Raw genomic sequence first — 18,417 nt, forward strand, 5'->3', positions numbered from 1 at the left:
TTGAACCATTTCTTTACATCTTACTTTTGCTAGGAATAATTTTTACATGTATTAAAGGTGGTTAAAATGGTTCATGACCAGTTATAGCATCTAAAATATTCACTTTAACTTTAATTTTCACTTTCACATTTGTATAAAAATATGATGATGAATTAAAAGAGTTCATGTCTGTGTTCTTCCTCAACTACCCAAAGTCAAAATAACTGAAATATTGCGTTTATATTTTTATTCCTGCTAGATGGCAGTATTGGATGTATCGTGTGATCCGGGACAGTCCAAGTAAACGCACATGGACCCCTACATATTGGTATTGCCCCGATTGTTTTCACTGTTGCAGGCAATTTAGTTTCGATTTCAGAATATATGTGTTATCAACTGAACGCCGTTTGTTATAATTCACTCTAAATCGAAACCACGGTAAAATCAAGGTGCAGTCGGGAGACTTGTGGGTATAAAATTCACATTTGACAGCTGTCAGGAGTCAGGACAAAACACGCAGGCAATGGCGTTTCAGGTGTCAAAACTTGCCACTCGTGTTTCGCTCTCAAATAGCGTTGGCTTATTATCAAGCGCTGAAAACAGATGCCCGAGTCGTCTAAAGTCCGTCAGCAAATTCGCACATTTTCACAGACTCTGCAGCGCAGGTAAAGGGGTATTGCATTCCCAGGGGGTCTTTGCTAAAGCACAGAGGTGGGAGAAGGTCTCGACAGCCTCAAGTTCACTCTGGTCATTGAAGCCCCGCGGTTCCACCAGAGTTGCCCTCGGTGCGGTGGGGCTGTCAGCTGCGGTCATCGCGACTCTGCACACCGGCACACTGCACGCCATGAGCGAGCGGACTCACCTGAACCTGCATTCACCCAACACTGACTGGAAAGAGACAAAGAGTGAGTCTCTCACTAAAAAGTGCACTTAATGTCAAAAAGTCTGGATCAGACTTCCAAGACGCCGTTCAGAAATTATTTAAATGTAATACGCACACTCAGAAAAATTCTGGGTTTAAAATGACCATTACTGGGTTATTTGGGAACACAGTTCTGGATAACTATTGGACAGAACACATGCAGTGTTATTTTTAACTTGGCTTGATGAGTTATATAGGTCTACTGTACATTAACAAGTGTGCTGAGTTGTTTTTTGACACAGTGCTGGGTTAAAATGACATGCATATTGAAGGTTACTCATTTGAGATAATGATGATAATAAGTAATAATAATAACAATGAGGTATGTTTATTGATTACAAATTATTCCAAAGGGTTCACTTCACAAAATTCTGAATACACAAATAAATAGATAAATACATACATACATATAGGCTACATCAGTGGTTCTCAATCAGGGGGTCGGGACCCACTAGGGGCCTCAACACACTTCCAGGGGAGCCTCAAGATCTCTTAAAATTATTTAAAATATGGTAGATAATTTTTTTTATTGTAATTTTTTCTCCCCAGTTTGGAATGCCCAATGCGCTCTAAGTCCTTGTGGTGGCGTAGTGACTTGGCTCAATCCGTGTGGTGGAGGACGAATCTCAGTTGCCTCCACGTCTGAGACTGTCAATCCGTGCATATTATCACTTGGATTATTGAGCGCGTTACCGCGGAGACCTAGCGCATGTGGAGGCTTCACGCTATTCTCCGCGGCATCCACACACAACTCACCACGCGCCCCATTGAGAGCGAGAACCACTATTCGTGACCACAAGGAGGTTACCCCATGTGACTCTACCCTCCTAGCAACTGGGCCAATTTGGTTGCTTAGGAGACCTGGCTGGAGTCACTCAGAACGCCCTGGATTCGAACTCGTGACTCCAGGGGTTGTATTCAGCATCTTTACTCGCTGAGCCACCCAGGCCCCCCCGGAAGTGTTTATTTATGTTTCTTTGTCAAATTTAATACATTTCATATTTTCATCTAAAAACTGTTGAGTATGAAGTTGAATCGACAAATCAATAAAATAATATCCGTAAATAAAATTAACAGTTTGTTACTTTTTAAGAATTTTTGAATTTTTTAGTATGTGGTCTGTCCTCATTTTGCTTTATTGATAGCATGCACTCGGGCTGGTATTGGACTCCACAAGTTTGTGCAAAACCTGATGATCCATGATATCCAGCATGATTTGAGAATGTCCCAAGGAACATCAAAAGTAAATCTGACTTTTTGTACAAAGGACTTAACATGGTCAATGTCATGAAGTTGCTTATTTAATTAGTGACATAGAAATAGTACAGAATTGTACATATTTCTTATTCATTTTATGGCCTAACGTTTCTTTGTTTTAACATTTTCAAAAACATACATATTTTTTTTAAGGTTTAAAGGGATAGTTCATCCAAAAATGAAAATTCTCTCATCATTTACTCATCCTCATGCCATCCCAGATGTGTATGACTTTCTTTCGTTTGCAGAACACAAATTAAGATTTTTAGAAGAATATCTCTATAAAATGCAAGTCAACAGGGTCCAAAAATGACATAATGGAAACATAAAAGTAATCCAATGGTGTAAGCCATATCTTAAGAAGTGATATTATAGGTATGGGTGAGAAACAGATCAATATTTATGTCCTTTTTAACTATAAATTCTCCTCCCTGCACAGTAGGTGGTGAAAAGAACGAAGAATGCGAACCGGAAAAAAAACAAAAGAAAAACTCTTAGGAGAGCTGTTTGAAAGTGGAGATTTTTTGTAAAAAAAGAACTTAAATATTGATCGTCGTAAAGAAAGTCGTACTCATCTGTGATGGCACAAGAGTGAGTAAATGATGAGAGAATTTTCATTTTTGGGTGAACTATTCCTTTAAATTAGTTTTTCAATCTCAGATTGTCATTGTGTACTCAGACACTTGTAATAATTTATCAATATAATTAAAGTGACGCCTGACATTGCTAAATACATTTTGCCTCATTTTCTGACTACAATAAAAGCTTGTATGGAAATTGTTCAAGATTTCGGTCTATTTTATGCTTTGGTTTGTTTATTTGTCTTTGGTAGATCAGCTTTGCTCTATGGATAGGGAAAATAGGAGGAAAGTGTACAAGGACTACATTCCTCTGGAGAAGATTCTTGTCTGGACTCCATCAGGTAAACCAGAAACACAAAACACTCATTATAAACAACAGGATTGCCAGCTCTGTGATAAGACCATTCAAAACTAGCTTAAATCCAGCTCAATGTCCAACCCTCAGAGACTTTGTAACATTGGTTTACAACAGTTAAACAATACCCATTTTTTTCATTATGGTAAGAAAAAAGTAGAGTAAAAGTAGTTGACACTCTAAATTGTCTCGCAACAACAGTTTTGGTGGGGGAAAAAAATGGCAAATTTAACCCTTAAATGCATGGTCATTTTCCCAAACACTCTTACATATTCAGGCTTTAAGAAACTCGGCACTTATATCTATCAATCATGGATGTACAAAATGCCCAGATACTGCAACAAATCAGGACAAATCAAGAACAGTATTCATTATTTTCACTCTGAAATTTCATGAGATGCAAATGGCTGTAAAACACATATTGAGCTACACATAATCTACACATGTGTAATGTATGTGTAGCTTATGTATATCTTATGAGTATTTTCTCAGGCACTTGTTGAGTCTAAATAGATGCACAACTTTCATTATTTCAGTAGTACACCCAAATGACAAAAGTCATATTATACTGTTCATGTGCTGTACTTGCTATAAGTTTACTTCGATGTTGTTTCTTCGTCAAACAGCAATGTCAAATTTAAATCAAGTCAACCACTGAAACAACAGCACCACCTTGAGTAAGAAATAGCATGTATATTATGTATGTGTACATGCTTATAAAATACTGATAATTCACCATTGTTGTTGCACAGAAAGTCAAAGTGATCTAGTATTTATTTGTATGAATATAGTACTCATTTCTCTTGTAATACACAAATTAATAGATATACTGTGATGGTAATCTTAAATAGATATGAATTAATTATAAAAAATATAATTTGTGGAAGTGCTCTCTAGAGACCCTATACACTTTTGGTACTTACTGTAAACCATTATAATTTTTTTTTTGCCATTTTTTTGTGTTGCAATATTTATAAGAGTTGGACTGAGGAATACTAATGAGGTGTGGGCACAACTCAAAAAAATGGATGAGGTACAGGGGGTGGAATGAGGTCCCGGGTCTCTAAAGACCTGAGGTGTGCATTTAAGAGTTAATAAAACGGCTTGCTAAAGTCACCTCAAAGCAAAATGTGCTTAAAAAAAAAACAAGATTTGTATAATCAGTGGCTTCCTAAAAACATACAAAGAGGAAAAAAGAAAATACATCATCAAAGCTTTATGCTTGGGTCCCTGAGGATTAAAGCCCAAAATTACCATAAATGTGCCACAGATTTTACAGTCCCTATAATTTTCAAATTTCCTCGCATTCTGTTGGCCTAATGTATAGTGAAAATAGCATCATTAAACATTTGCAAACTTCAATAACCACTGAAAATAATCAAGCCAATGCCATAATTAAAAGATGTATTGCATTTTGTAAGTAATGCATTTTTTTTTAAGCAGGACAGACTTTAGGGGGTAATTCGATAATAGAAATGTGTATAGTACCATGTTGATTTTTATATTGTAATCATAACCACAGTTTATCTGCCTCTGTTTTGACTTACTGAAGATTTGCTTAAGTTTCTGTTTTATCAAAAATCCCTTTCATTCAATATTCAAATCTAATTTGTGCAATGTGTCAAACCCTCAAAACATGAATGAAAAAATCAACCCATGGCTGTTTAAAAATTTTGCAGAAGTGTTAGAAGGCTGTAGACATGAATAGATTGTTGTGCATAGTTTACTATTGGGGTTGTTTTGTGTAAATAAATACATGTTAATGCTGTTGATATTAAATTATATGTATTTATATATGTTAATTACATTCTTAACTTTACTGTTTGTTACCTTATAGGTGACTCCTTTTGTTCACCTCACTACAAACCCAATGAAGAGCTGAACAAGAAAATTTCCCTCTTCTGTGGTGACATCACAAAACTGGAGATTGATGCGATTGCCAACGCAGGTGAGAGTCACAGTGCAGCAAAATTCATTGTCTGCATTTACCTGGTTGAGTTTGTCTGCCAGGATTTATTTTATTGTTTCCTGCATGCTTGTACCAAAGCCATATATCATAAACTTCAAACACTGATTCAGCAGTTTATTGTTGAAAGTTTTTCTTTGAACAAAGAGTACAAAATAGTTTTTTTTCCCCTTTCATTTAATTCTTTCTTTTTTCTTAATTACAAGATTAATTTTTTTAATTTACAGTGGAAGATATGGCATATTTGAACTCATATTTGGCATGTTTGGCTTGTTTATGGCCCAGTTCTCTCTGAATTAAAGTTGGCCTACTGTATATATAAAGGCAATGAACCTCTGACTTTAGGTTGCAACAGAGGATGTGCATTGTAGATTAGAGAGCCTGTGCACTCAACAAGAACTTAAGTGGACAAAATAAAAAAGTCAGTTCAACCAATTTACAGTTTTCAGTGCCATTTCAATAATATTGAAATGTAAAAAAAGAGCTGAAATTGTCTTTACCAGTTAGTAGAGCACATGTCACTAGGTGGAGTTAGAGCTGCTCTATCCAGCTTTATCCAGTCAGCCACTCTGTACACACACTTGAGTTTAAAAAAAAAAAAATAACATCTGCATTTATGTGTGTTTTCTTGGCAGATGCAGAACTAAGTAACTTAGGAAAAGTGCTTATATTGTTTTTTCTTACAATTGTTTCCATAAATAGCAAAGGAAACAAGTCAAGCACTAAGATGGCACTGCAAAGCATCACTAAAAAGTCTCTTAGTTTTTCAGGACTCTCAGTAAAAAGGTAAGGAGGAATGTGTCATGCATCATAAGACTAAAGTGCATTTATTGCAGTTCAGGAAACTAAACTCACAATTAATATACTGCCATCAGAGTCAACATATCCAGTAATTGGCATATTGACATTAGCATGTTCATATAGCTCTATGAAAGTGCACAGGGTTTATTATTTTCTCCATCATCACCTCTAATCTGCTATAAAGCAAAGCAATGACTGGTTAATGTTTCTGCAATCTTGAATGTATTACCATATTGGACATTTCGCTTGCTGCTGTTACGAAGCCGAGACAAGGTATTGAACCCAGATGCAGTTTAATGGTCAACTCGGAGGAGGAAACAGAGAAAACAAGGACAAAACACAGGTTAAATCAAACTACGAGGTAACAATGATAACATATCCAACTGGAAATAACTCACGAGTAGTATACTTAAAGAAGAGCTGAACACAATAGAAGAGAGTCCAAACGAGACTAGACAAAGACTGAGGGAAAGTGGTGAGACTTTATAGTGTTCTGGATGATGGTTTGATGGGGAGCAGGTGGACGTAAGTAGTAATCAGGAGAGTGAGATGGAGTTGGAGGAGCAGAGGCTGACGAGGGCAATGTAGTTCAGTGTTTAGGCTCATTGCAGAGAGATTTTTCCAGATTAGATGCAGCATGAGAAGTGAACATAGGAGTAAAAGAAACTATAAGGCCTAATAAGAGTCGAGATGGAGAATGAGAGAGAGAGGAGCTTGTGTGACAGGACATTGATTAATCTCTCCCAGTTGATGCATTGATCAGCTGGCTGTAGATCATGACAGTACCCCCCCTCCACGGGCAGCTTCCGTGAACTGGAACACTCAACGTCTAGGGCGGCCTCGACCATGAGGAGCTGGACGATCGGGATGTTGACTATGGAAATGAGTAAGAAGCAATGGGTCCAGGATGTCATGTCGGGGAACCCAGGACCGCTCCTCAGGACCATAGTCCTCCCAGTCGATGAGGTATTCTAGTCGACCCAGACAATGCCAAGAGTCCAAGATGGCCTTGTATGTAAGCTGGGTCATCCTCCAGGAGCAGCGGCGGAGGTGGACGGTTACCCTCATCAGGCTCTGTGGAGGGAGAATGGAGAGAGTGTATATAAGGTTTGAGAAGGGATACATGGAATGAAGGAAAAATGCGATATTGTGAAGGCAGTGCTAGATGGTATGTGACAGGGTTAACTTGTTTTATGATGGTGAAAGGGCAGATGTAATGGGGACTTAGCTTTCGACAGGGGAGCTTGAGATGGATGTCTCTGGTGGAGAGCCAAACCTTCTGCCCTGGATGGAATTTGGGTGTGGTAGAGCATCTGGCGTCAGCCTCAATCTTCTGGCGTCGAACAGCACACTGGAGGTGTACATGAGTGGCGTTCCAGATTCGTTCGTTGTTTCAGAACCAGTGATCCACAGCAGGCACTTTGGAGGGTTCTCCAGACCAGGGAAACAGAGGTGGTAGGTAGCCAAGGACACACTGAAACGAGGTAAGACCAGTGGAAGGGTGACGGAGAGAGCTCTGCATATTCTGCCCAGGGTAGGTAGCGGCTCCACTCTTCTTGGTTGGTATGGCAATAGGTACAAAGGAACCGTCCTATCTCCTGGATCTTTCTCTCTGTCTGACCGTTGGACTGAGGATGATAACCTGAGGAGAGACTAATTGAGACACCCAGATGGTTAAAGAAGGACTTCCATACCCTTGAAATGAATTGAGGTCCCCTGTCCAATACTATATCCTTGGGCAGTCCAAAGTTCCGGAAGACGTGTTGGAAGAGTACCTCAGTGGTTTCCATGGCCGTGGGAAGACCCTCGAGAGGTACCAGCCAGCAAGATTTAGAAAACCGGTCAACCATTACTAGGACACAATTAAACCCTTGGGAAGGTGGAAGGTCAGTAATAAAGTCAACACTAATGTGGGACCAAGGACGGTGTGGGATGGGAAGGGGTATGAGCTTACCAGCTGGGAGATGTCAAGGTGCTTTAGCCATGGCACAGTCAGGGCAGGAGTGGATGAAATTGGTAACGTCCTGGACTAGATGAGGCCACCAGTACTTGTTCCTTAGTAGGTCAAGGGTATGGGAGATTCCAGGGTGTCCAGATCCAGGAGAAGAGTGGAGCCACTTAAGTTGTTGTGCGTTGTGAGGAGTACAAATGGAACGAAGGTTATGACGGGTGGACAGGCTGCTGGTGCTGGTTCTGAGGAAGCTGCCTGGGTGATACGTTGATCAATATCCCACTGTATGGGGCTGACAAAGAGTGAAGGAAGTCTTTAAAAGCTGGAAGGCTTTAGTGGCTTGTGGAGACCAAGAAAGGTACTTGGGTTTACCTCTAAGAGGACTGGTGAGAGGGGCGACTACCATGCTAAAGTTCCAGATAAACCTCCGATAAAAGTTGGCAAAATGCCGAAGACAAGGTACTGAACCCAGATGCAGTTTAATGGTCAACTCAGAGGAGGAAACAGTGAAAACAAGGACAAAACACAGGTTAAATCAAACTACGAGGTAACAATGATAACAGATATCCAACTGGAAATAACTCATGAGTAGTATACTTAAAGAAGAGCTGAACACACTAGAAGAGGGTCCAAACGAGACTAGACAAAGACTGAGGGAATGTGGTGAGACTTTATAGTGTTCTGGATGATGGTTTGATGGGGGGAGCAGCTGGATGTAATTAGTAATCAGGAGAGTGAGATGGAGTTGGAGGAGCAGAGGCTGATGAGGGCATGACAGCTGCTAGTCGGCCCAATGTAGTTCGGTGTTTAGGATCATTGCAGAGAGATTTTTCCAGATTAGATGCAGCATGAGAAGTGAACATAGGAGACAAAGAGCTTGTGTAACAGGACATTGATTCATCTCTCCCAGTTGACGCATTGATCGGCTGGCTGTAGGTCTCAGTGTAAAAGCGTGAGGATTAACAGACTGTCCTGAGGTCATTAATTTGGAGGTTGGAATGAACTTCACAAGACTGCTAAGTGTGCATCTCACCAAAGTACCCAAGTGAGCGCAAACACACTCTCAAATGATTGTACCTGGGATGTTTTTTACAGCATGTTGCTTTATAGATCTTGCAAGTATGACTCAAGTGCATCACATTTTACTTCCGCAATGTGATGTATTTCAGAGAGAAATAGGACATTCAATGAGAAATAAATGTTGGGCAGGACTTTGATCCAGCGGGAAATAATTGGAACGTGAAAAATGGTCTCTATGTGACAGGTTGTTGAAGGTAGGGGTTAAAAACAAGAGAGCTTGGTGACATCAGACGAAAAGTTGTTTCAGAGGTGAAGCAAGTTACATTTACAAAAAAAGAGAAAGAATGAAGATTAACCGATTTGTTTTATTTGAAATAACGCGCACCAATGAATTGTTGCAACCTGGTTTCATAGAATCATGCTACCATACCACATTTCTGCAAAATACATGGCTCGATGTGGGTATCGCGGCAGTTTCCAAATATATACACTAGAGGTGCTACAACAACAGTGACTTTTATTCATTTTCACACAAATCACGAGTAGAATGGCATATTATCAGTTCATATCAGTTCCTCACACAATGCTATCTTATTACATCTAAACACTTTTACTGTAGTGCATGGCTTGAAAAAGATACATTTTAATGTAAATTAATGTTTAATGCAGTTACATTTACAAGTTTGTTTGAGTGCGATCCAATTGCGCGGGAGCTCACTTGCAATGCAATGGATCGGGATAGGAGTCCTGAAAGTACCTCACTGTAACCCAGATTTTTGCTTTTTTAAAGAAAAGGGATGTCGAATTTTTTTTTTTTTTTTTTTTGTGGTAATCAGCATTTTGCCACAAATGCTGTGGATTTAGCTTAACTTGTATTGAACCCAGAACATTCCTTTAAGAACAAAATTATTTTTTACAATAATAACAATTGCTACAGAAATTGTGTTTTTCATCTCCCATTTGCTTTCTATAACACTATCAGTTAGGTTTAGGTTTCAGGTTTAGGGTAGGGAGATGTGTTTTGTTGATTTAAAACTCGATAAAGCAGTGGTTCTCAACTGGTTTTGCTTCAGGACCCAGATTTTACATTGGAAATCAAGTGGTGACCCACCATAATAAAAATGTAACCTGTATTTAATGTATCCTGGGTCGCATTTCCTTTTATCTTGCATAGTTTTGTTCGTGGTTTTCAAGTATAAGGGCATGCATCAATTACATTATTTTTGTTGTTGACAAAAGCTACAGGAGGTTTTCTTCCCCCCTTGAAGCACATATTTATTTATATGAGCCCAATATTATCCCGTTTTTCCTAATTTCAAACATCATTCAAACAGAACATATTACACAGGAGGAAAGGCTCTTCATTACCATGGTTAGGTCAGTGTTGCTAGTCTTAAATAATAGTAATAATAATAATAATTAAAAAATAAAAAACAAATAGTAGCTGAAACACATTTTGAAACTTTAACTACAACTGCCACTGTTGATATAAAAATAAGGTCTAATAGATTCTAGTTATAGATTATTTAATATGAAACTATAATTTTTTTTCAAAATATATCAGTTACTTTTACTCATGCAAAATCATGAAAAATTTTGTTAAGGTGATGATGTGTAATGAAAAAAAAAAAAAAACGGCAGTCCTAAATAGGCTATCACTTGGGCGGCCGCCGAAAAATGTTCAATGGGAGAACCATGGCATTGTTCTTTCCCTGCTGTCCGCGACCCAGTCCGAATAGACCTGTGACCCACTTTTGGGTGCATCCCACCAGTTGAGAAACACTGTGATAGAGTATTAATCTAAAAAAAAATCAGTTTTTCATTTCACATTTTCTTTTTATGACACTTTATTGGTTAGGCTTAGGGTAGGGAGGTAGATTTAGTTGATTTAAAAATCAATAGAGCATTAACCTTAAAATTCTCATCTCTTTGGGAGAAAATTTCTTGCCTTTAATGCCACACAGTGGACATTTCACCTTGGAACTGCTGCGATTCGTGTAAGGAACCACGCAATATCATTTTGCTAAAATTTCGCCACGGTCACGCTATTTTTATGAGATCAGGCTGAATCATTCACAATAAGAGCAGGATGTAAATTGGGTCAATTTTAAGTAGGCTACATGATGGAAAACCTCAATAGCTCGGCTCAGGATGGTCCTAGCTCCTTGGAACAAAAACTGATCTCTAGAGCACATTACAAGGTACATGTACATATACACCGATCAGCCACAACATTAAAACCACCTACCTAATATCATGTAGGTCCCCCTTGTGCCATCAAAACAGCTCTGACCCATCAAGGCATGGATGTTAGCAGCAGATCTTTTAATTCCTGTAAGTTGCGAGGTGGGGCCTCCATGGAATGGACTTGTTGGTCCAGCACATCCCATAGATGCTCAATCAGATTGAGATCTGGGGAATTTGGAGGCCAAGTCAATACCTTGAACTCTGTCAAGTTCATCAAACCATTCCTGAACAATTTTTGCAGTGTGACAGGGTGCATTATCCTGCTGAAAGAGGCCACTGCCATCAGGGAATACCATTGCCATGAAGGGATGTTCGTGGTTTGCAACAATCTTTAGGTATGTGGTACGTGTCAAAGTAACATCCACATGAATGCCAGGACCCAAGGTTTCCCAGCAGAACATTGCCCAGAGCATCACACTGGCTCCGCCGGTCTGCCTTCTTCACATGGTGCATCCTGCTGCCATCTCTTCCCTATGTAAACGATGCACACGCACCCAGCCGTCCACGTGATCTAAAAGAAAACGTGATTTATCGGACCAGGCCACCTTCTTCCATTGCTCCATGGTCCAGTTCTGACAGACAGGAGTCAGCATGGGCACTGTGACCGGTCTGCGGCTACGAAGCCCCATACGCAGCAAGCTGCGATGCACTGTGTGTTCTGACACCTTTCTATCATGGCCAGCATTACATTTTTCAGCAATATGTGCTACTGTAGCTTTTCTGTGGGATAGCCTAGTCTTTGCTCCCCACGCGCATCAATGAGCCTTGGGCGCCAATGACCCTGTCGCCGGTTTACCAGTTGTCCTTCCTTGGACCACTTTTGGTAGGTACTAACAACTGCATACCGGAAACACCCCACAAGACCTGCTGTTTTGGAGATGCTCTGACCCAGTGGTCTAGCCATCACAGTTTTGCCCTTTTCAAGTAAGTATAGTGTTCATGCAGAACATTTCAGGTTTGAGACTTCTCTTATAGGGGCGAGAAAGTGCAATTTTTAAAAATTCCTCTCACTTTCGGGTTGAATATCTCTGGTGGGGGTCCAGATAGGAACCTGAAATTTTCACAGAAATAAGTCCTCTATAGTAGCATTCAGTTTGAGATTCCACTGGTTACAGAGCTAGGACTAGTAGAAATCTGGGGAAAAGCCTACTTTATTCATGCTTTTTTTAAAATGAAGATGTGATGTAATATAAGCATTACAAATAATAAAAGTTTTACATGTTTACATGTACATGTTTTATTAGAAGCTGTGAGATTTCCTCACTCAGTCTCTCTGAAATGTTGTGGCAATGTCTGGTGACAGTAGTCAATTTGGCAGGTGTCAGTTTTCTGAGAACATTGTTCATGGGAACCCACACTTTGTCCTCAGTAGACATTTTGAATGATGTTCTTGGTCCATATTGGTGGAAGACTTTTACAAATACATAACAGTTTTCCATGTTGATGTCCTCGACCAATGGTGTGTCTTTAACGCATTGAGTTTCTCAGCCAGAGAAACAGACAATTCATCCTTATGGAGAACGACAGTGATCATATCTGCTGTGTCAGTCATAACCCACTGCTTAAAGGTGATGTTATCAGGAAGTGTGTCATCTTTGTCTGACTCTTCAAGCATCTGTAGTAAGGCCTCTATACCTGGACACTGGTCACACTTGTTGAGCATGCAGTCATAACTGTTAATGTCACAGACTAGGGGGGGTCACGTGATGCTATACGAGAAGCAGACGTGTAAACGGCGAGCTCTGCGAACTTTGCTAGTTTTTTAAATTATTTTCATGTTATAACCGGTGAGATTCGATATACCCAGTTACATATTTGCTTTTTGAGGTAAACATGGCAAAGAAGTCAAAATCCTCAGACTCTAGAGACATTAAAAGACACTTATGTGTTCAAGCTGAGGCCTTTGGCGGGCCTGCAGACCGGAGACTCGATTTGGATGGCACGTCGGGAGAAGAAATTCAGCATCAACTGTCCAACATCTCGGTGATGCTGATGAAGGTTGTTGCTGACTTGGAGGATTTCGCTGTAATACATCGATCGATTATGGCGATGGAAACAAAATTCTCTGAGTTGGTCACAAGAGTGACAGAAGTTGAAAAACAGATCGATTATTTGGAGTCTTCCGAAAGGGAATTATCCGCTAATCCGCCCGCGTCCAAAACAGCTTTGGAATCCATTTTGGAAAAACTTGAAGATTTGGAAAATAGGAGTCGGAGGAACAATATACGAATTGTTGGAATTCCTGAGCATGAGGAGGGCAGAGATATGGTGAAATTCCTTGACGAGCTCTTCCCGAGTCTGCTCGACATAATAGGCCATAAACTGGAAATTGAGCGAGCTCACAGAGTCCTGGTTCGCAGATCTGCTGAGGGAGACAGGCCCCGATCAATTCTGGCCAAATTTTTGAGATCATCCGATAAAGATCTCGTGTTGCGCCAGGCAAGGAGCAAAGGACAACTTTCTTGGAAGAATCAGAACATTTTCTTGTTCCCGGATTTGCGAATTCGACGAGAGAAACTTGATCAGTTTAAGGAATGTAAGAAACTCTTACATCAACGGAAGATCGCTTTTGCACTGATGTTTCCTGCTAAACTGAGAATAGACACCAAGGACGGTCGCAAAGTATTTTTATGCCCCAGGCAGGCACTGTCATTCATAGAATCTATGGGTGAGTAATCCATTGGGCATTTCTTATGTGAGTGGACTGACTCGCTGTACATAACTCAACTGTTTAAGGAAGCTGGGCACTTTTGCACTGACGGAAGATCGCTTTTACACTGAAGTTCCCGGCCAGATTGAGAATGGACACTATGGATGACCACAAAATATCTACATGCTCACATAAAGGACGTCTTTTCTAAAGTTGATGGACTGAGTAAGTCATGGTGTATTTTTTTTTCATGCGGCCTCCGAGTGAGTTTGACTCACTAGATACATACTTGATCATCTGAGGAACCGGGATGCCTATCTTGTTTCTGTTTGTGCTGGTTCTGCCTAGCGGCTGGAGCTTGTTTTGTTAAATAACACTGCTTCGGGTTAGTGTGGATGAATCTGTTTGTTCTTTGCGCTTATGCCTCCTGTTGGCTGGAGTTTGTTTTTGTGGAATATTTTTAAGGGACACTGGAGTGATTACGTCATCTGCTGAACTCATAACAGCTGGCTCACTGAACAATTGGAACACTTGTTTGTCTGTCCGTGGAAACTGAAAGGCTTTATATCAGCTGGAGTTTGTTTTGTGGAGGATCACACCTTCGAGTCAGTTCTGTGAATTAATCTACATGTTTTTTGTGTTTATTCTGCCTGTTGGCTGGGGTCTGTTTTACAAAGTATTTTTCTGTTATGTAATTTTGCCTCACAAAATTTGTGCAGAAGCACCGGACTTGAATAATCCAATGGCAAAGTTGTTGCGGGGGCTCTCGTAGGCGTACATGGACCTTTTGAGTTTAGAGGGATTGACGCCGGTTGGCGCTTTTGTGTGCGGGGTTAATGCACACGTTTTTCTTTTTTTCTGTTTGTTTTGTTCGGTGGGAAGTTCGGGGTTTGATTGTTGTACTAATGGGGAATGTGGTCTGTATAATCTTGTTTTTGACACACAATTTTTTTTATTATATCAAAATGTAAAATATTAATTTGAGTGGATTGTCTCTCTCCACATGGAATGTGAATGGGTTGGGGCACCCCATAAAAAGAAGGAAGGTTATTTCTTTTCTTAAACGTAAGAAATGTGTTATAGTGTTTCTTCAAGAAACACATCTTTCCCCGCAGGAAGCTGAAAAATTTGGGAAGATATGGGGTGGACATGTTTTTTTTAGTGCTGGCTCAAGTAAGAGTAGGGGAGTCATTATACTGATAAATAAACATCTACAATTCAAATGTCTTAAACAGATTAATGATAAATTGGGAAGAGTCATTATTGTTTCAGCAGAAATTCAGGGGCAAAGGTTGATTTTGGCTAATATTTACGCACCTAACACTGATGATCAGGGCTTTTTTATAGATCTTGAAGGGATGTTGCAAGCCGTTGGTACCCCTCATGATATAATATTGGGAGGAGACTTTAATCTTTTAATGGACTCCGTCCTTGATCATAGTGAAGCAAAAGTGTGCAAGCCCCCTAGAGCAGCATTGACGCTTCACAAGATGTGTAAAAATCTTGGTCTTGCAGATATCTGGCGACTTTTGAACCCATCTGGTAGAGACTATACATTTTTTCATCAGTCCATAAGATTTATTCTAGAATAGATTTTTTTTAATTTTTTTATATCTAAGTCCCTCATTTCATCTGTTGTTGATTGCTCAATTGGAAACATTTTAATCTCAGATCATGCCCTGGTGAGTTTAGAGGTGCTGCCACATATAGAGAAAAAGAAGTCATATAGTTGGCGCTTTAATGTATACCTTTTGCAAAATCCTGATTTCCAACAAATGTTAAAGACTGAAATCAGTGTTTATAGGGAGACCAACTGGTCCTCAGTATCTTCTGTGGGCGTGGCTTGGGAGGCACTTAAGGCAGTTCTTAGGGGTCGGATCATAGAGTATGCCTCATTCACCAAAAAATCCAAAGCACGTGAACTCGTGGAGTTGGAAGGGAATATTAAAAGTGCCGAGGCAGAGCTGAAGCACTGAATGTCGTCTGATGGCCTTAGAGAGTTGATCCATTTGAAACACAGATGTAATACTATTTTGTCACGGAAAGTGGAGTTTTAGTTATTCAGGGCAAGATATATTTTGAGTTGGGGGACAAAGCAGGGAAGCTTTTGGCTAGATATATAAAGCAGAGAGAGTCTTTTTCTACCATTCCCTCAGTGAAATCGGCTGGTGGTGAAATTTTTACCTCGGTCATTGATATTAATAATGCTTTCAAATAATTCTATATTGATCTTTATAGTTCCATGTCTTCGTCTACTGATGAAGATATTAGAAATTTTGTGGAACCATTAGAACTCCCTAAATTGTCGACTGAGCAAAAAAACTCTCTTGATTCTGAGATAACCTTGGAGGAACTTGACGAGGTAATTAAGGCCTTACCTACAGGCAAGGCTCCGGGGCCAGATGGTTTTGCCGCTGAATTTTTTAGAGCTTATGCTACAGAACTGGCTCCACTTTTTTAGAAGTTTATTCTGAATCTTTAAAGAATGGGAAGCTTCCACCAACCATGACACAAGCCCGGATCAGTCTGATTCTTAAAAAAGACAAAGATCCAAGCATATGTAAAAGTTACCATCCAATTTCCCTGATCCAGCTAGATGTAAAAATGTTGTCAAAAATTCTAGCTAACCGATTTAGTGAAGTTATGACATCTCTTATACATATAGATCAGGTGGGGTTTATTCGGGGCCGCAGCTCTTCTGATAACATTAGGCATTTCATCAGTATCATGTGGTCAGTGGCGAATGATCAGACCCCGGATGCTGCCATCTCACTTGATGCCGAAAAGGCGTTTCATATGGTAGAATGGGATTTTTGAAATGTATGGGTTCGGGGGTACGTTTATTGGTTGGATCAATTAACTTTATAGACACCCTGTAGCAGCAGTACAAACAAATGGATTAATTTCAGATTATTTTACTCTGGATAGGGGCACCCATCAGGGTTGCCCTCTTTCCCCATTATTGTTCTGTCTTGCCCTGGAAACATTAGCAGCCGCGATAAGAAAGGAGGATGATTTTCCAGGGGTGGTGGCGGGAGACGTGGCGCATAAGCTTCTGCTTTATGCAGATGAATTTTATTATTCGTCTCTGACCCTACTAAATCTATGCCTTGCCTCCACAGAATTATTAATTCCTTTTCCAAATTCTCAGGATACAAATTCAACTGGTCTAAATCTGAAGCTTTGGCTCTGACAGCGTACTGTCCAGTAACGGCCTTCCAGTGGCCCAAACAGGGCATTTTATTCCCCACAAATTTGTCTGATTTAGTTAGTTAATTTTGACCCTTTAATAAAAAGGTTTTCGAGCGATGTAGACAGGTGGGCTTCATTACATTTATCGCTAATTGGGAAGGTTAATGTGATTAAAATGAACTGTATTCCAAAATGTAACTACCTGCTACAGTCTCTCCCAGTAGATGTTCACCTCTCTTATTTCAAGCAATTTGAAAGCATAGCGAAGTTTTCATTTGGAATGATAAGCACCCCAGATTACATTTCAATAAGTTACATAGGCCGATTGACAAAGGTGGGCTAGGCTTACCCAAGATTTCATTTTATTATTACTTCTTGCCCCCATCTTGCCATTGCAATGTCTTTCTACCAAGCTGCCTGGAGAAGTAAAGACACATCCCGTTATCTCACACATGCAGTTAGTGTGGACAAGGGTTTCCTGCGTGCTCAATTCGGACATTTACCTGAACGTTGCCACAAGTATTTGGTTAAACCCTAAACTGTGTATTAATAAGTCCCCTTTTTGCTGGACAGAATGGATTGAGAAGGGAGTTGCTACGCTGGGTGACCTGTATGAAAATGGAGCATTGAGAGCCTTTGAAAATATTACACACCGGTTTGGGATTCCCATATCTCAATTCTTCAGGTACTTACAGCTGTGCCATCTACTTTGTACCATCTTTGGGTATAGTACACAGCCCCCTAAAGCTGCAGACACTCTTGAGATGGTACTAGCTAGGTACTAATTCAGAGTCTAGGGGATGGGGTTTTGACATCTCTCAAGAAGTTATGGGAGAAAGACTTGAATTTAGTACTGGAGGATGAAGAATGCCAAGTCTATGTCTAGGGATGCAGGGATGCGCCTCATTCAATTTAAGATTCTGCATCATTTTTATTGGACTCCCTCTAGATTGCATAGGCTTGGTCTTAAAGATACACCCACATGTTGTTGATGCCAGTCAGAGGATGGGGACATAGCCCACGTTTTTTGGTATTGTACTAAGATTCAAGAGTTTTGGACGAGGGTTCATAGTTATGTCTGTGAGATCCTGAGCACTCAGATTTCATTATGCCCCAGACTTTGTATTTTGGGTGACGGGGCAGGGGTTAACTTAGCGAATACAAACATTAAAAACTGGGTCCTTACCAGTGTGATGATCGGCAGGAAAGTGATCCAATGGAAGTCGGCTGGTGTACCCTCATTTCATGTGTGGTGCACCGAAATGGGCACAGTGGCGGCCTTTGAAAAGATGTCGCATAGGCGGCTGGGCAGCTTGGGTGCCTTTGAGAAGAAGTGGGGCACTTACACTATATTGCCAAAAGTATTTGCTCATCTGCCTTTAGACGCATATGAACTTAAGTGACATCCCATTCTTAATCCATAGGGTTTAATATGACGTCGGCCCACCCTTTGCAGCTATAACAGCTTCAACTGTTCTGGGAAGGCTTTCCACAAG

The 18,417-nt window shown here is 40.2% G+C and overlaps 1 protein-coding gene across 3 annotated transcripts in view; it reads left to right on the forward strand.

Moving 5' to 3' along the window:
- The first annotated feature begins 294 nt into the window (after window positions 1-294).
- Window positions 295-18,417, forward strand: part of LOC127418410 (ADP-ribose glycohydrolase MACROD1-like) — a 91,371-nt gene continuing 73,248 nt past the window's right edge. Inside the window, exons 1-3 of one of the 3 annotated variants that reach the window (XM_051659070.1) lie at window positions 295-884; window positions 2,991-3,080; window positions 4,932-5,042. In XM_051659070.1, coding sequence (XP_051515030.1) covers window positions 503-884; window positions 2,991-3,080; window positions 4,932-5,042 — 583 coding nt within the window. In that variant the 5' untranslated portion in view covers window positions 295-502. The remainder of the gene's footprint in view (window positions 885-2,990; window positions 3,081-4,931; window positions 5,043-18,417) is intronic. The other 2 variants (XM_051659068.1, XM_051659067.1) reach the window with 2 other exon arrangements.

This window comes from Myxocyprinus asiaticus, chromosome 27 (genome assembly GCF_019703515.2).
Source record: "Myxocyprinus asiaticus isolate MX2 ecotype Aquarium Trade chromosome 27, UBuf_Myxa_2, whole genome shotgun sequence".
NCBI classification, from domain to species: Eukaryota; Metazoa; Chordata; class Actinopteri; order Cypriniformes; family Catostomidae; genus Myxocyprinus; species Myxocyprinus asiaticus.